Raw genomic sequence first — 18,288 nt, 5'->3', positions numbered from 1 at the left:
AAATTTTTGCGCCGCCGGTGCCATCGAGGGGTACCGAAGATGGGAGGATGAACATCATTTCATCAATAAAGACTATTCACCATATTATTTTCAATCTGTAGCTTTCAAGCAGTCTCTCTCTACCTTTGGGCCTGCTTGCTATGAGTTGGCTATTCAAGGCGTGATGTATCTTGTCGTCAGATTTCTCAGCGCCCATGAGTGGCAGCATGATCCCTCGACGCGCCATCGCAGGGTCCAGTAATCCCCAGCCGGGATCTTCTCCGACACGACCGATATCCAGCCATCGACTGATGCATCGGATTTCGTCTTCAAATCCAGGAGCGTCGTCTTCCAAAGCTGGGTCCAATCGCCAGCGGCTTCTCCTGCAGGCTCGCGGCGTGCCTCGAGCACGACATCGCCGGATGAACTGTCGACGCTGGATGCATTCACGGCTGTCACCTCGAAGTGAACCGCTCCCGGACATGCCAACGATCCCTTTGCGGCGTACGTGCTCGCAAAGTGGTTGCTTGCGGCTCCGTCGAAAAGTAATGACAGCGCTATTAACTCGCCTCCGGTGATATTCTCCCACAGATCTCCATGCAGTTCCGAGAAGGAGTCAACCCACGGGTAAAGCAACCCCAAAGGACCGCTCCCGGGCTTCACACCTCGAACCAAGGTCGGAACCGTCTGTCTATTCGCAGCTGGATTGAGAGACAAGTCCAGTGCCTTGTCTTCGGCTACAAAATAAACGTCGAATCCCACGTTGGGATCCAAGCAGGTCACCGCCGTACGCTCCTCACGCGTCATGGAATACCTGCTGGTCATCACTCCGGTGGCAACAAATCCGCTCTCTGTGGTCGCGGGTACGGAGGAATTGAGTGCGTCCGCGATAAAATCCGAGACGCTCCCTTCAATTAAGCGAGTCTTGGTGTGATTGAGACGAACCACGGCATCATAAACCTCCCTTGACGTTGGCGGTCGAGACCACGGCACCGCCAGAGCCCAATAGACAACAGCCGGCTCCATTGTCTGCGCTGCAAGCTCCAGGTGGGGTCCACCCTCCCACACGGGTTCGACCCGCGGGTATGACTCTTTCCACTCTGGCGGAGTGGTATCTACTCCGCCCGGGAGGACTCCCCCGTCGAAACCGTACTTTCCCTTCAGAGGATCCAACGCGTTTGCGTTGTCCGTCATGAGCCCGCGCGGTGAATCAACCAGGACGTGGATCTTAGTGTCGGAGGTTGTGAAGTTGTCCTCGGCGATGACCCTGACCGTGAGCACACCGTTCAGTTCGGTCAGAAGAAGCGACAATGGAACCGACACCTCAGTGTAAGGTAAGGTTGGTCTTCCGTTAATGAACAGCCTGGAGTAACTCGGGCTGTTTGGTGCCACGCTCAAGTGCAGGAACTCCAGCCCCCCATCCACACGAGCGCTGAATCTTCGCACGTCGTGGAAGAAGCTCGGGCTGTACTCGACCAAGATGCGGCCACCAGCGGTTGAATTGGTCGGACCGGCCGTGATGTTGACCGCGCGCATTGAGGCGTCATTCGCCGGTATGGATACAGCCGGGATGGTTGCCACAACTGTGTACGTCACGCACTCATCAAATATGCAGGCCTCAGCGGTGATGGTCAAGTGGCGGGCGTCACAGTGGCGAGGTCCGATCGCGCAGCGGGGCACTTCGACGCTGAAAGTGCTTCCTAGTGTATACTCCTCGCCGTTGACGCGGACACCAAAGCCTTCGATGGGTGGCACATGAGGCGGCGGTGGTACTGTCAACGGCACATGCCGTGTTCCAGTTGGCAGCGTGACTTCGTAGCGATGCCTGGTGGGGATGAATGTGGCACGGAACGTCCGCTGACTGGGTCCGTCGACCTTATATATTGGCCCAAATGAAAGGAGATAGCCATCAAACGTAAATCCGCGAGCGTTGTGCCAACCCTGTCCTTCCAACCAGGCGAGGAGATGGGTCGCGTCGGTCTCCTTCCAGAACTTTGTGTACACCTTCACATCAACACCACCGCCTGCCTCGCCTGGATCTAAAAGGCGACAGGCGCTTTGATTGCGAGGTGAACCGTAAATCTTCACGGAAACCACTGCATCCTCAACCACGGCCGCATAAGTTATATACTTGCGCACGTGCTGCTCGAGGTTCTGCCTGAAGAAGGAGTCCAAGATCCACAGCGGATTGAAGCCAGCCATGCGCAGGGTAAATTCCATCTCAAAGTTTGGATCCTCTGAGTCACCAATCAACCCGTCAAGATAACTGCCGAGATTCAGAATTTCGGGGTACACCACCGGCGATAGCTTCACCGCTCGAAAATTGTAAGTGCCTTTCGTGATGCTATCATGCGCAGTCACGGTGACAGTGCCAACTGTGGATCCGATGTCAACATCAATTGGAGGTGACTCGTGCTTGTCTCGCATTGAGACAATCCCATAGTCGCCGTAGTCCCATCCAAAGTCCGTAAAGTCACGTCCTTCACATCCGGAAGATCGCGGTGCATCACGGCAATTGCGAACTTTCCCAATCGAAATCATCTCGGCGTTCTTGTCGATGACTGACACGCTCGCGATCAAATATTCAGTTCTTGACTCGACGTTTACGAGGTAGTCAGGCCAATTGTAGTCAAATGCTGCGACTTGAAACACAGAATCGGCTTGAGGCTCACAGTCGATGATGTCATCGATGTCTGCCTTAGCGCATGCTTCCTTTAACACCGGGTGTGTCGCCAAAAACGTGTCATCACACGGATGAATGAGCTTTCGGGTGGAGCTTGCAGACCCAGGCAAAGCGCCAGCCGGAGCACCGTCTTCCAACGCCGAGGTGTTGAGACCTTGGAACAAGCTGATAGTGCCGACTACCAGCGCACTTCCGGTACCACCGCACATGTGATGAGACGAGATGTTCAAACTCTGACGAAGCGATGCGTTGTGCATGTCGCAAGGTTCCATTGGCTCCGGAACAGATGTCAAATTCGGCTCCTGAAACTTGAGCAGATTGTACCCATAGAATGAAAAGTCAGCCAGGAACGTGTTGGTATTTAACGGGCGATAGATGTGCACCGTGTAAGTGCTCTGAATCTCGTAACGTCCTGCGGTGACGACGATGGAGACGATGGTGGTCCTGTAATCGAGCTTGATGTCAGCACTAAACACGCCACTGTCTGCCGATACTCCGTTGATCCTGATTCCAGTTATCATGTTTGATGCTGCGGTGGCATTGATGCGAATAGATTCAGTCCGCGGTGAGCTGACATCAGCGACATAAAACCTTGTCTCGTTGTGAAAACTCGGCGAGTACTGCACTGTTGCGTTGGGAAGGGCACTGCTAGGAATCGAGGAGTCACCGACCAACCTTTCCAAAGTTCCAGACACTTGAATTTCAAGCGCAGTCAGCGACGAATCAATCACCGAATTGACACACAAATAGTTGTCACAGAAGCCCTCTGTCTGACTGGACTTCTTCCCCATATCGTACTCACTCAGCCGCAACTCTGACAGAGACTCCAAAAACCCTTCAGGATCTTTGAATGGCACTGGGAACGGTCGCATGACCCGCACTGCGCCGCCGGGGTCGACCATGTTGCCAGACAGCGTGTGAAGCAAGCCATCGTACGCCCCGGGTCCATACTCGAGCACCTCCACCTTGTAGTGGTTGCGAACACACTCCGCGGGCTGGTAGGTCGGGCCGCAACTCTTCGCACGCACCTCAATATCTAACACCACGTCCTCCCTGGCGAGTAAATCCGCCATAGTTGTGATGAAAGTTCCCCCGCTTCCGACATCATCGTCGTTGACGGACACCCGAAAGGCGTCGACGTCGTTGGAAACTGGCGTGACTGCCACAGATGGCTCTCTGTTGGGCACGAAGAGCCTGTAATCAAACTGCAGAGGTGAAAACGATGGAATCAACCTCGTAGTCGCCGACGGCGATATTCTCAGCTCCCTGAGCGTCGCGTCGTTGTCGGATATTGGCGCGGGTTGCCGGGTGACCAAAATTCGGTATGTCTTGAATGTCATCCCGTTCTCTGCCCAGACCATCACCTCCACCGTGCCATTCCCCAGAGTGTATTCTGCGCCGTTACCGTATCCTTCCTCGATTTCAATCTGTCGCGATATGGATCCAGATGGCTGTCTCGCGCCGTTGACGAGGATGCGCTCGTGGTCCGGGTCCATCGCCACCGGAGTTACCTGCACCGTGTTCTGGTCATATCTCAGCGGTCCGAGTGAGTACAGATACACGTCTGGAGAGAATGCCGGAGTCATGTTGCCCGTCGAAACGAGGAGGTCGGCGAGGCGAGCCTCCACGCTTGGCAAGCCCCGACGGACCACCACCACGTAGTTCATCACAGTAACGCCATCTTCCGCCGTGACTGACACCGTGACCACAGCCATGCCTCCAGGTTTTACAAAATATGCCCTCGATGGATCTCCAGAGCGTTGAAGCACTGTGTTGACACGCAAGAAGCGATACTGATCATCGGCCACCGTGGGGATCACGAGCACTGCTTCGTCGTGATAATCGATGTCAACGGTATAATCGAGCGTGCTGGGATCGAAAGCCGGGACCAAGGTGGGCTCTGCACGACCTGGAGCGACGTGCACCACGAGATCAGACAGAGTGGCGTCGGTCGAGGGAGCGTGATGGAACACTGTAAGATTCACGACTCTCGAGTGCCTTGGATCCTCTGCAATCACGTCGAGGGTGACCAGCGTACGACCTGGCGCCACGTCAAGTTCGTACTTGTACAACAGAGTGTTCCAGGGCGCGGGAAGTCTCTCCTTGTCTGGGGACGGCTGTGCCGCAACTGCAACCATAACCTCGTTGTTATTTCCTTCAACATCGAGGCTCACAGCTTTCACCACTAGGGTGGCCTGAGGGTCTCGAGCCGCCGCCTTCACTGTCACCCTTTGCACAGTATTATCTACCGATGTGTTGTAGTCCGCGACGATAGATACATTCTGCACGGACTCGAGCGGTGAGTCGTCAAATGCCGGCGTCAATTTGTGGCTGCTGCGCACTGTCCTGAAGAGCATGAGACCCATGTCTCGCCCTGTGCGTTCGGTCATCACGCTGCTCACTTCCAACGCCCCGAGCTGCACGTCCGTCGACGCGTACGCGCGAGTGACATCTATCCGGTAAACCTTCTTGTTCTCGTCTGCTGGATCCTGCGCCGTGATCTCGATCGATATGGGCGTCGACCCCAGTCGCAGTGGCAGATCCCTGCTGGCGGCTTTGTTTTCCTGCACAACTGCGTTCACCCTGATCGCCTGTGCCCGCGTGTCCATGAGCGTGGGTATCACCCTCATGCTAACGACGTCGTGCGCTACCGTGGCGCTGTACGCGTACACGTCGGGATCGAACGCCGGTCTGATCTCGATCGACCTCAGCACGAGGTCCGCGAGTCTCGCCTCCGTTGACCTTCGCCGAGTGACGTGCAACTCGTACCTCGCGCGGGTCTCCCGGTCCTCCGCGGTCACCTCCACCACCACGGGCTCGCTCCTGCCGTAGAACACTCTCCTCGGCGCGGTCGAGTACGCGCCCGCGGGGACGGCGGCGGATCCCGGTCCCGGCCTCGCGGCGACGCCGTCGATCACGACGGAGTGCACCGCGCCAGCCGACGGCAGCGCCCAAACCGTGACCGCGTCCACGTCGTCGGCGACCGACGTCTCGTACGACCACGTGCTCGGCGACGACGAGTTATCGAACGCGGGCGTCAGGGCGGTGGAGTTGGTCGAACCCAGCCGAGCGAGCGACGCGTCCGATGACACCGCCGCCGCCGTTGTGACGTGCACCACCGCCGTGTCGTCGTCGCCGGGCTGGTTGAGATACGCGGATGAGTTCCGCGGCGCCACCGCCACGCTATACGTGGTGTTGGGATACACCACGAAGTCTCCGTAGGTGCCGCTCAGATCGGGTCGCTGCAGATTGTAAGCGCCCCTGATCAGCACCCGAGTCTCCCTTCCCGGGTTGGGCAACTCGATCGTCCTCCGGAAATATGGCTTAGGTGCGGTGGTAGCGTTCGTCGCGTTCTGCGCTATCAGGCACGCCACCAAGCACTGGCCGAAGCAGCTGTCTACGCATTGGACTCCCATAGCCTCGAAACATTCGCCGCACCCAGGATATTCGCTCGCGCTCGCCGCGACCAGGTCCACCGCCCCGGGCACGTCCAACCGAATCGCCACCACGAATGTGAGCGCCCCGACCCGTTCGATGCGCGGGTACCCCGCCACGAACCCTGGAGGACCCGTGATGGCCGCATCACCACCACATCCGGCTAACCATGTTAGGAGCGCGACGACCACCAGCGGCAGTCGCCACGCTCCCCCGCGCCAGCCTCCCATGGGCCTCCCCGCGCTCTACGTTTTGAAACCTCGAGGTTACCAACGGTGGACACTAGGAGCTTTTTGTGCAGGCGACAAAAATAGTGTATTTCAGATGCAACAGACTACCCCATCTACGTCCCAATCCGCCTCATCTCGAAGCCTTGACCTTGACGCCCTTGATCATGCCGTACTGCATGAGCCCTCGCCCGAACGCGCGCCTCATCCTCTCGAGGCACACTATGTCTCTGAGAGTCTTGTACCAAATATTTGGGCGTGAGAACACAGGTATCGGATCCCAAACACCCGCCCATATGGAGTGCCTCCAGCTCGCAATCGTCTGCCTCGTCCAGTCGTCCGTGTCCACATCTCTCATAGTCGTCGTTCCCTCTACCAGTGAGGCGTATTCCTCGATGGATATGAAGTACGGGTGCGCCCACTCCTTGTACAGGTAGTCAAGGTTCACCAGGTCCTCTTCGGTGAAAGCCGGCGGCGTCGAACGCTGGCACCAGGTGGCAATGACGAGCCGACCGCCGGGTTTCAGCACCCGCACCATCTCTTCGACGTACTTCTTCTTGTCCGGCATGTGCTCGCCGGACTCGCACGCCCACACCATGTCGAAGGTGTCGGCGGGGAACTCCATCTCAAGCGCGTTCATCACCCGGAACGAAGCGTTTGGCAGGTTCTGCTCCTTCGCCAGCTCCGTGGCCCTCTCCACCTGCTTCGGAGAGAGGGTGATACCGGTGACCTGCGTGCCAGACCCGAAGGTCTTTGCGAGGTGCCTCGAGGTACCCCCTATGCCGCAACCCACGTCGAGCACCTTCGCGGGTTTGTCGGGGCACTCGGACCAGGCGAGCATCTCGTCGCAAAAGTCGAGCTTGGCCTCGATGAAGTCCTTCACCTTGCATCCCAGCAGAGTCCCCGCGCCCTTGGCCAGGTCATCGTCGCTGTAATAGCCCAAGTGGATGTGCTCGCCCCAGTAGTACTCCAGTATCTGTTCCTCAGTCCATGCGTCGTACTCGCGACCCACGGTGGTTCCATCCATCCACGGGCGTCCAGGGGTGTCCAAGTCCCTCTTCAGCCTGCGCGCCGCGAACGCCAGTCCAAGCCCCGCAGCGGTCCACGCGGCCGTCGACCCGGTAAACAGAGCATGTTTTGCCATGGGAGGTGCCGTATCGACGGAGACGGTCTTCGCGCCGATCTGGAACGCGGGGTTGGACCGCCCGTGCGACCGGAGCACTGGGCGCGCGAGATCCGCGAGATGATCATCCGCGCTCGTGGACGCGGCTGGGGAGCGAACGAGGGCGCGACGATGTTGGCGCGCGCGCCTACGGCTCACAGACGGTCGGGAAACATCGATGGCGACGACGCCATCGCGCGACGCACGAGTCGCCCACGCGTTCGGGGCGTGCATTGTTCTGTCGGCGTGCTGGCGCGAAGTAACAATGAGGCGACCCGACGAATGACACCACACAAATCTTACTGTAAGGGGGGACAGGGCTAGCGGAGAGGCTGTCTCAGTCCGAGGACCTCTTCTTCTCCTTCTTCTCCTTCTTCTCCTTCTTTTCCCTCTTACCAGCCCCCAACACGTTCCTGCTGGACTTTCGGTTCCTCTCCTCCTCCTTCTTTGCGGCGGACTTCTCCTTGAGCTTGGCGACGCTGGCCTTGACGTCGTCGGCGCTTACCTCGCGTTTTTTCTTCCTCGCCGCGTCCCCATCCTCGGGCCCGTCCTCCTTGGGCGCGATGAACGCGTCCCGTCGACGCTTCTGCGACGCACTCAGCGCCTCCTTCTGCTTGTCCAGCTTCTCCTGCGCCGCCCTCCTTCTCTTCGCTTCCTGGGACAGAAAGTACTCGCCGGATTCGATCTGCATGTCGATCTTGCTCGGCTGGGGCGCGGGCGGGAACACCTGGTCCTTCTTGCCCTTGCCGATCTTGGCGGGTTTCTTGCGCTGCACATTTTTCTTCTTGAATTTGGGCAGGAACCTGTCCCAGCTCTGGTCCGCCAGCGCCGGGTCCTTGGCGAGCTCCCGCTTGATCATGAGCTCCTTGATGTGGTAGATAGGGTGCATGTTCCGCATGCAGTCCTCGATGATCTTTCGTACCATCTTGAGCCCCTTCCAGCCACCCATGCAGGACACAGTGTTGCCCTGCACCAGGACGTAACAGTTCGTGAGCATCTCGATTGCCTTCAGGGTGCTCCCATTGGGCCCGATGAGCCTCTGCCGACGCTTAACGTATCGCTCCTTGTTCCGAACCATCCCTCCAATCTTTATCACGTCGCACTGCACGTCGTCCTGGAGGATCTTCAGCGCCTGGGGCGCGGGAACCGAGCGCGACAGGAGCTTAATGAGGTCACGAGATTTGATGATGATGTACGGATCGAACGTCTTTCTCGTGGTGCGCACGGTCATGGAACCCTCCACGAGGTTGAGCTCGCACGCGATGCCGCACTCCTTCAGCGCGCGGGTCACCGAGGGCCACACCTCCCTCAGGTACTTCTCGCGGTACTTGGGAAACAGCGTGGCGAACGAAGACTCTTCCAAGAGACCGTCGGGATTGTCATCTTTGGTGAACGGGTCAACCTTCCAGTGGTCGATGCCGTCGTGGTCCTGCGGGTCGGAGGGTATAGTGGGCGGCGGTGGGTTAGGACAAAAATTCGGCGGCGGTGCGCAACGGCGGTGGGACTCACCCAAGGCTTATCCCGGCGGTATCGGCCCTTCTTGCCGCCGGCTGAGGCTTCCTCGCCGTCACCGGCGGCCACGTCCTCGGGCGCTCTGTCCTCGTCTGCGCCCATTCTCTTCCACTGCGCACTGCGGAGTGGCTCGAGGATGACTGAAAAAGCCGGGGGAGCCGCCGAAAAAACAGCAAAATCAGCTTGGAGTTCGTCTTATTACTCATACTCGTCATTTTTGTTACTGAGATGCATACATGATGCAACAGTGTTAATAGCAAACTATCATCAACAAAACTGAAAAGACACACAAGTCAAAAGATTAGCAGCCTCCCGCGACGCGAGGAAAGGACAGGAAAGTTCGGTCTGCGAAAGGTCCACGACCAAACCTGTTCAAACCCCGGGGAAATCGATCGACCAGTCGGGTCGCGCTCGCTTCACATCGACGCGATAGGTTCTGTGCGGCTGTTTCCACTTCGTCACCGGCTGAGGGCCAGTGTGGTAATTCCGCGCGACTTCAGATCCGGGCGGCACCGCCGCGGACCCGAGAGGGGCTGAGTTGAATTATCGCCACCAGCAAATTTGAGCTCCACTGCTGACGGGGCATTCCCTCAGCTGATGCCCAACATGACGCCCCGGGGCTCAAAATCTGGAGGCACGAATGGCATCACAATTCCGTGGGATGGCAAGCTCTTGTTGGGTACCACTCCCACCGCGACTCCCCGCACTCCACGTACCTCGGCGAACGCAGCCACCCCGTCCGCGTTCTACAACAATCGGCTGGGCAACTCCCCGGAGGTCAGCAACTCGGCCGCCAAGTTCAGGGCTGGCGCCGAGAAGGTCGTGCTGGACAGGGAGAAACAAGACAAACTCGCAAACCTCATCAAAGCCGTGCAGTGAGTGACAACTTCGGCCGCAAGCCTCCCGCCCCCCCGCTGGATTTAACAAATTTGTCGAATTCCACCAGTTGCCAAAAAAGTCGGACGTCTCCACCAAACTCACCAATCCAACACCCAACGAAATTCGCAGGATTCAAAAACAGTCGCTGACGGACGAGCGTGAGCTCGCGCTAGAGAGCTATCGTGCGGAGCGGAAGAAGCTCAAGTCGATCCAGCAGCAAACATTGCAGCTCTATCACCGCCTGAAGGCGGCCGACATGGTGCCCAAGGAGCTCGACAGTCGGAGGGGCACACCCTCCAAGGCGGATGAAGGCATCTCGAGCGCCGCAGACAGTTCGACAGTAGACGCCAAGGCGCGGAACAAAATTCTCGCGGTGATGAGGCGTTGTGGAATCACCAAAGGCTCACTCGGACTGCGCCTGCTGTTCGTGTTGTGGCATAAGTGGGCCAAGAAAGAAGGGGTGTTGCACCGGCGCGTGGCCAAATTACAGGGGAGATGGCTCGCTAATCGGATGAGCGTCTGGCTCCGAGCTTGGCACAGTATCGCAGTCATCGGAGATGACGAGAGTAGGGCAGTGGCTGCCAGCGTGCGCCGGTTTCAAAGGAGGACCGAGCGCCGGGTGTTCATCAGCTGGCGAGGGCTCGCAGCCGGGTTGGCTGCCCACGAGTTGGCTCTCTTGGCGTCAGAGTCTTCCATGTACGCACCAGGGTCTCCCGCCGCGGGACTCGCCGCGATCGCATCTTTGGCGCGTTCGACTCCCGGAAACACGGAGAGACGAGCTGCGATCGCGACGGCCATCGCCTCGGCGCAAGAGAAGGAAGGGGGCAGTCCCATCCGGGGGGTGAGTTTCAACGTTGACGAGATATTGGGCAAGGAGGGTGAACTCCCTCCGAGATTTCCATCGGCTGTCGAGGCAAAACGGATGGCTGCAGATGTCTCGGAGGTTAAAGAGGCCATGGGCCCACATGCGTCTTCGCCGTTGGAGAGAAGGATGTCTGGAGGGCTCTCCAGTCGGTTCTTGTCACCAACGTCACCGACTGCACAGAGTCAGCAGGGATCGGCACCGAGCGCGCCGTCGGAACCTCGCGGCTCGTCAGTCGGCGGCGGCGAACCCGTCGCAGTCGCAGCCGATGACGCGGACGTTTCTTCATCTCCTGGGGCTTCGGCGAGGGTCGACCAAGTGAGCGTCGATCTCGAACCCTCGGCGGGAGAGTGGTCAGCTGCGGGTGCCCTTCCCGATCTGCCAGAGACGCCTCGGTCCTCGTCGCGGATCTCCGTTGACTCCGTCGGGTCTCGCCCGAGCTCATCACGGAAGAGCACGGGTGCCCCGAGGGATGAGATGATCTCGCTGGCGTTGGAGCGTTCGGCCATGGCGGAGGCGGCCGTGGTCGCGCTCTGGGCCCAGCGCGCCAGGACCGTGGCGCGGCGCGTGTTCACCGCGTGGCTCGCCGCCGCCGTCCGAAGCCGGGCGGACAAGGCCGAGGAGGAGATCAAGAGGCTCAAGTTCCAGATGGCCGAGGCGGAGGCGGCGGCTGAGGTGGCCGCGGAAGCTGCCGCCGCTGCGGCTGCTGCGAAAAAGTCAAAGGGAGGCTTTCTGACCAGGCTGACGTCGACCAAGTCAGTCAAGAAGGCACCCTCGGACGGTTCCGGACTCGCTCTCGGGAACCCGTTCGAGGAGTCTCAAGAAGAGCCCTCGTCTCCTCGGTTGCCGGAGTCTCCTTCTTCAAAGGCGTCGATGGACGATAACCCCTTCCGCCGGTCTCCGTCTGTGTCGATTGAAGATAATCCCTTCAAGGCGGCGGCGACTGCAGATTCCGCATCATCTGCTGATCGCGATTTGACCGCACCGGCTGCGAGGCGACCCGACCCGGCGCCTTCCAAGCCTTTGGCTGAGCCCAAGTCGGCTCCAAAGTGCTGCGTCATTATGTGAGGGATGTGGGAAGTAGGCATTGCTTTCAGCGAGCGAGCATTGGAACGACTTTACATGCCCGAGTGAAACTCCCTTCCATAGTCTATCATAAACTTGCACGCCCCAAAACACTCGGCAACGGACCCTCGCGAAAATTTGAATGAATCCCGATTTCGTCGGCCGGGGTTTTTTGAACTGTGAGGGCAAGCCTCATGCCGAGATCCAGTCACAGTCGGCACGCTCAGCTGTCGCGTCAGTTTGAACGGCGCGTCGGCGCACGGAGCGGCCACGCGCGCGCAAAGGTGGCGACCCGAGAAATAGCCAGCCGTCCGCCACTCGGTGAAGCCGGTTTGGCGGATAACTCGGCTCTTCCGATGGATCCGGCGAAGGAACCCTCGATGCCGGGCGATGGGGACGCCGCGACAGCCGACGACAAGGAAAACGGTGCGTCGATGGGGCCTGCCGGCGCTAAATCAACCGCGATGGATACGGCGGGAGCTCAATCCGCGGGCGCGGAGGGTGGCGCGCCTGCCGCCGACGGTGACGCTCCCCAGGCGGAAGACGGAGATGACGAGGAAGACGAGGAGTCCGAGGAGGAGTCCGAGGAGGAAGAGGACGACGGCATGACCGAGTACGAGCGACAGCGTCAACGTAACATTCAGCGCAACCGCGAGCTGATGATGCAGCTCAGCCTGAAGAAGATGGCCGACAACATCAAACCCGACGAGGAGGAAAACGCTGCCAAAAAGCGAGGACCGAAGAAGGGTTGGAAAAAGAACCGCGGCCCGGTGGCGCCTTCTCGAGGATCGAGCCGCATTCAGCGCCTCCAGGAGGAGCGCAAGCACACCGCTTGGAAGGATCTTCGCGTGGACAAGCCCCTCAAGACCCACCCCAACTGCTACGTTGAGCTCGCCCCGCAGTGCCTTGGCATCGCCGACAACGAGAGGCGCGTCGACGGTTCCGACGGAATCATGATCCCCGGCGGCTACTTCGCCGAGGGGGAGTTCATGTCCGAGACGCTCTACTGCTGGACGGACATGTTGGGTAAGCACTTCGTGGCGTGGGGCGAGGCTGAGGGCGATCGCCAGAGGCACGTGGAGACCGAGGATGGGGGTTCCGATACCGCCGCGGGAGCCGCGCTTTGTATCCTGCGCGAGTTGCAGAGGCGCAAGCTCGAGCTCTTTGGCGCCATTCCCGGACGTGGGGTCTCGGAGCCTACGAACATTCGCATGAGAATCGATGATTTGCCCACGCTCTACAGAGAGCCGGAGAAAATGCCGGCGGTGCTCAAGCCCCTTTTGGAGGCGGCGTCCCGGCCCGTGCTTCCTCCTAAGAGGAAGCCGGGGAGGCCGCCAAAGGAGAAGAAGGAGAAGCTGGCAAAGACTCCCAAGACTCCCAAGACTTCCAAGTCCGTGTACGGCGCAGCGAAGTTCGCCGATGTCCCCGACGCTCCGGAGTGTCACAACTGCGGAGTCAAGAGGGAGCAGACGCAGAAGATGAGGTTCGGTCCCTCAGGCGCGAAGACGCTGTGCAACGCCTGTGGCTTGTACTGGGCGACCCAGGGAAGGAACAGACCCAACGGCGTGTTCAAGGACGACTACGAGCGTAAGGTGCCGGAGGGGCAGGTTCCAGCCGTCGCTTACACCAGAGGATTTCGCCCTGACACCATCAGCAGAGCTTACAATACAGTAGCTGTCGGCAATCTGGATGAGAAGAAATCCCCGATCGACTCAGCTGAGAAGAAGGAGCCAGAGGAGGGAACGGTGGTGGCGATGCCGGATTCTGCTGAGAAGAAGGAGGAGGATGGCGAAGACGTCGCGGATGTTGTTGATGATGACGACGACGATGATGACGAGCCCCTTATGGATATTGCCAGGAAAGTGGATGAGGACGAAGAAGATGATGATGAGGACGTTGATGATGAGGAAGAGGAGGAGGCAGGGGCTGAGCAACAGACCGAGCCCACTGCCGCTTCGACCCCTGCGAAAGACCTCGGGCGAGGCTCTTTCTTCCAGAACATGGTGAAGATGGCCTCCGTGGGCATCGTGACTCCGGCCATGATCGGCGCTGACGATTTTCCCGCTATCCTTCCCGTCGGATTCCCGGCTCCTCGCTGGGCGCCCCACCTCACCCATCCACTCCCTCCCCTGCTCGGCATGACTGAGGACTCTGCGTATGAGGTCAAGACCGATCCCCAGAACTCCAAGCTGGCCAAGGCAATCGCCGTCATCGCCGAGTCGGATCCCATCAAGGATGCACAGGGAGATAAGCTAAAGGATTATCCTGATTTTGCGTGGTACGCAGTGCGAACCTGCGCGGCGGCCCTTTCCGGTTGGGGTGCCACCGTCGCCGGTGTCGGACCCACGGGACCCTGTGTCTTTCCCACCCGTTTCACTCCGACTAGCATGGCGCCGACCCCGCGCGTCTACGTGGAGCGCGATGTGGACGGTCTCACCTTGTTTGGGTACGCGGAACCAGAGGTGCAGCAGGCGCTGGAGGGTCAGATGGAGAAGTACGAGCAGAAGGCTGAGGTGGAGGGCCCAGAGTCTGAGGAGGCTGAACGCAAGGTGGATCTCAACGAGGCTCTCGCATTCCTTGACACGCACGTGAAACGGGCCATGAAGGTGCTTCAAAATGCCGACAATCGTGCCGACAGGGACGCCAAGTACGAGCGAGCCGCGCCGCGAGTCGCGATGGCGTCTGAGGCTAAGATCTTGTGCCCACCCCTGCCCAACGCCGACAAGTCTAAGAAAACAAAGGGTAAGGGAGGTGCCGGCGTCTCAGGGGCCTCCGCCGGCGATGACAGCGAACAGGCTGGATTCCTCACAGAGGAGGCAGTGCGAGCTCTCCCGGGACAGGAAGAGGTGCCGGAGCCGATCTCTGTCGTCTGCGGAACCGCCACCGAGGGTGTGTTGCTCCCGTATTGTCGACCTCGCGAGGAGAAGATCCAGATCAATGACAGTGAGGAAACAATCGTCACCCCCGCCGTGTACGAGCGCATGGGTGGGATGGGCGCATCCAAGAAATGGCGCAAGTCTATCCGCCTGGCCAACAACACGGACAAACACCTGGGTAACCACTTGGCTGAGTTGGGTGCGGTCAAGGGCGAGAGCGTAGTCGGTCGCCGCATTGCCATCTACTGGGTCGATGACAAATCTTTCTATCTCGGCGTGGTTGATAGTTTCACCCCTCAGACTGGTGAACACGGCATCAAATACGACGACGGAGAGATCGAGGATCTGTTCCTGCCGATGCAGCGCATCAAGTGGCTCTCGCAGGATGTCGGCCCAGCGGGCTTTGGCCAACTGAAGGGAGACGCTCCAGCGGCTGCGGAGAAGACACAGGAGCAGCTGGCGCACGAGTCCATCATGGCGGCTGCAAAAGCCAAAGAGGAGGAGGCGGCGGCGGCTGAGGCGAGGCGAATCGAAGAGGAAGCGAAGGGCATCCTGAGCCCCGAAGGCCGAAACCGCATGACCCTGGGCGCTTTCGACGTCTGGGTCAATCGCCCCTTGCAGTGGCGCATGAAGAACTCGGAGCGCCGCAAGTGCTTCGAGATTCTCCAGATTCTGCGTTCAGTCCCGGACCCAGATGACGACCCGGACGACGAGGATGAGCCCCCGCGGCTACTCATCGAACCCTTCGACACGCTTCCAACCCCGCGCGAACTGCCGGACTACTACGAGATCATCAGGTGCCCGATGGACTGCCGCTGTATTGAACGTGTCCTGAAGAGGCCCGCCGAACGCTCGTTTGCCTCCCCGTGGATGTTCGCGGTTGCGGTTGAGCTGATGCTTACCAACGCGCAAATTTACAACGACGAAGACTCGCAGATTCACGAGGAAGCCGGCATCATCCGTAGGGCTTTCGTGAAGGCCATGGAGGAGCGGTTCCCCAACCAGCCTTTGCCGAGGCCGTTCAAGATCTATGAGACGGTCGATGAGCCGATGTGGATGCGGCCGTGGGGCTGGACGGCGCCGCAGCCGGAAGATGTCGCGGACGAGGCTGATCCGTTTGGACCGCTCGATTGGGAGCAGGAGGCGAAGGACGAGGACGAGGAGCGTGCGCTGGCTCGTGCCATGAAGGCGGGCGCCGCCATGTACGGAGGTGCGCCGGTGGTCATCGCCAAACCCAAGGGCAGGCCCCCGGGTCGTCCGAGGAAAGAGGATCCCGGAGCGTATGCGCGAGACGATACCAACTACGATCCCAAGAGCAGACACGGTGTCAGCGCCGCCTCGCGTGGTAACAAGCGCAAACAGACGGACCTCAACCTCGGACCCGCCGCGACCGCCGCCAAGGATGCACTCGATGAGGCTGCCGAGGCGCTCACCCTTGACGAGCTCGTGGAGGCGGCGGAGTCGGCAAAGGCCCCCGAGCTGGCCGGCGCGCGCCGGCCGGGATCTACCATGCTTTCCATCCTTCGACAGCACCCGGACATCTTCGTCGAGTCTCTTACCGGAAATGGCGCCGTGTTTAGCATCAACGAGCGTCTCGTTGAATACTCGGACGACGACGAGCCCGCGGGTCCGGCACGCAAGCCGACCACCCGGGCCAAGCCCAAGAAATCCTACGCCGACCCGGATGAGGACGACTTTGACGACCACGACGCCGCATCCCCCGATCACCACGGCGGCAAACGTAAGCGCGAGGAGCCCCACTACGATGGACTGTCGCCGCAACAGACTGAGGCGTGCAAAAACATCCTCAAGAAGGTCAAGGAGTTGAAGGATCGCGACGGTCGCCAGGTGGCGGAGTTGTTCATCCTCCTGCCCACACGGAAGCAGCTCCCAGACTACTACAAGCAGATCGCTCATCCCATCGACTTTGACTCAATCGGCAAGTGCCTCAACAAGCAGGGCGGGTACCAGACGGTGTGGAAGTTCCTCCTCGCGTGCGAACTCATGCTGAGCAACGCGCAGGTGTACAACGAAGAGCACAGCGAACTCTGGGAGGATGCGGCTACCCTGCGCAAGGCGTTCATCGCCGAGCTCAAGAAGGTGTACCCGGGCCACCCTTACCCGAAGCCCATGTCCGTGTACGACGAGGAGGAGTGTCAAGAGCCTGAGTGGAACCGTCCCGAGAAGAAATCGGGCGGTATGAAGGTCGTGGTCAAGGCTGGCGGTGGCGGGGCAGCTGCGCAGGGTCTCAAGGTTAAGATGCACAATGCGGGGAAAGGCGACGCGCTCAAGGTCACAATGCACAAGGCGACTGACGAGCCCGACCCGATGCCCGCCTTCGAAGACTGCGGAAAGTGCGCCACCTGCACGATGGCGCGCAAGAGCCGCGCGCACAGGTGTCTGGAAGTGCAGATGAAGGAGCAGTTGCACCTCGGGCACGAGGGTGCGAAGGTTGCCGCGAAGGGTGCGGGGGCGAAAGGCATGAAACTCGAAATCTACTGGCCCGGAGATGATTCCTTCTACTCTGGGCAGGTTGTCGGCTTCGACGCGGTCAAGCTGGAGCACAAGATCAAGTACGACGCCGAGGGCGAGGAGGAGCATATCGCACTCTGGGGCCCGGAGGAGGTGGTCAAGGTGAAGTCGTCCAGACGTTAACACACGACGACGTTAACGTGCGTCCTCTCTTATTAGAGCGAATAATAAGTCTAACTTAACACACAGCTCGTTTCCTTGTTGCCAGCGGCTGCATATGCTCAGCTCTTCCGTCGCTTGTCACTGGCAGCGGCGCGCAAATCGGATATCCTGTGAATCGTGGTCTCCTCTCCCTCCTCAGCCGCTCGCTTAGCTCCCGGGTTGAAGAACTGAGCGATGGTAGCCTTCTTTGCCTGGGTCCCGGTTCCAGGCTGTGACGCTCCCCCGCCGCCGGATCCGCGGAGCTTATCGAACGCGCTGGTCGAGGGACCCTTGGCCACCGCGGCGTACGTCTTGACAGCCTGTTTCATCTCCATCGGGTTCTCCTTCGCCCGCTGCTGCTGCTTCGCAAACAGGTTGGCGAGGGCTCCCACGGGGTTCTTCTTGGCGGGCGCCGATCGAGCAAACATGTTTTTGGCCGGTGCGCCCGCGGGGGCGAGCGTCGAGCGGCGGTCCACCGCGGTCCGCTGCGTCGATTCGACCGGCTCGAAACCCCATGGCGACGTATCCGCATTCTCATCCGCGACGGGGGTCTCGTGCCCCGTCGGGGCCTCGGACTGACCGGTGTCCGGTGCCACCGCGTACGGTGTCGGCACCCACGAAGATCCACCCGCGCTGCCCCCGCCCGCCTGCCTCGCACCGGGCCTCGGCGTCCAGTCTTCGCCGAGCTCGCTCCGACTGATAGCCGCCGCCGCTGCGGCGGACGCAGCTTCAGACCTCGCGTTCGTCGTCGTCGCCGCGGCGCTGCTCCGTCCGTTCTCGACGGAGTCCATCATCGCCGCGAGATCGTCATCCTCCACCTCGGCGTCAAAGTTCAAACCCCGTCCAACCGTCTTGGCCTTCTTGCCCGCGAAGAGGTTGGCGAACGCGATGGGCTTCGGCGGGGGTTTCACCGGGCCGGTCGCCGCGTTCTTGAT

The 18,288-nt window shown here is 59.9% G+C and overlaps 5 protein-coding genes across 5 annotated transcripts; 2 read left to right on the top strand and 3 right to left on the bottom strand.

Annotated features, from left to right (window-relative positions):
* Positions 1 to 153: 153 nt before the first annotated feature.
* Positions 154 to 6,327, bottom strand: MICPUN_60065 (hypothetical protein; the record flags this gene model as incomplete). Its single annotated transcript, XM_002503551.1, has 1 exon — positions 154 to 6,327. The coding sequence occupies one exon, from the start codon at positions 6,325 to 6,327 to the stop codon at positions 154 to 156; it is 6,174 nt and encodes a 2,057-aa protein (XP_002503597.1).
* A 148-nt stretch (positions 6,328 to 6,475) lies between these two features.
* MICPUN_75700 (predicted protein) lies at positions 6,476 to 7,420 on the bottom strand (the record flags this gene model as incomplete). Its single annotated transcript, XM_002503550.1, has 1 exon — positions 6,476 to 7,420. A coding segment is annotated over one exon (945 nt), but the record flags the coding sequence as incomplete, so codon positions are not given.
* Positions 7,421 to 7,823: 403 nt separating this feature from the next.
* Positions 7,824 to 9,100, bottom strand: MICPUN_83398 (predicted protein; the record flags this gene model as incomplete). The annotated part of the gene is made up of 2 exons (XM_002503549.1): positions 7,824 to 8,915; positions 8,996 to 9,100. The coding sequence occupies 2 exons, from the start codon at positions 9,098 to 9,100 to the stop codon at positions 7,824 to 7,826; spliced, it is 1,197 nt and encodes a 398-aa protein (XP_002503595.1).
* A 1,544-nt stretch (positions 9,101 to 10,644) lies between these two features.
* Positions 10,645 to 11,868, top strand: MICPUN_108602 (predicted protein). The gene has a single exon (XM_002503897.1). It carries the CDS (start codon positions 11,247 to 11,249, stop codon positions 11,805 to 11,807), a length of 561 nt encoding a protein of 186 aa, XP_002503943.1. The 5' UTR covers positions 10,645 to 11,246; the 3' UTR covers positions 11,808 to 11,868.
* A 130-nt stretch (positions 11,869 to 11,998) lies between these two features.
* MICPUN_104880 (bromodomain-containing protein) lies at positions 11,999 to 18,032 on the top strand (the record flags this gene model as incomplete). The annotated part of the gene is made up of 1 exon (XM_002503896.1): positions 11,999 to 18,032. The coding sequence occupies one exon, from the start codon at positions 11,999 to 12,001 to the stop codon at positions 17,333 to 17,335; it is 5,337 nt and encodes a 1,778-aa protein (XP_002503942.1). The 3' UTR covers positions 17,336 to 18,032.
* Between the last annotated feature and the right edge of the window lie 256 nt (positions 18,033 to 18,288).

The sequence above is a fragment of the Micromonas commoda genome, chromosome 7, assembly GCF_000090985.2.
Source record: "Micromonas commoda chromosome 7, complete sequence".
NCBI lineage: Eukaryota > Viridiplantae > Chlorophyta > Mamiellophyceae > Mamiellales > Mamiellaceae > Micromonas > Micromonas commoda.
This window is presented reverse-complemented; position numbering and strand designations above follow the sequence as displayed.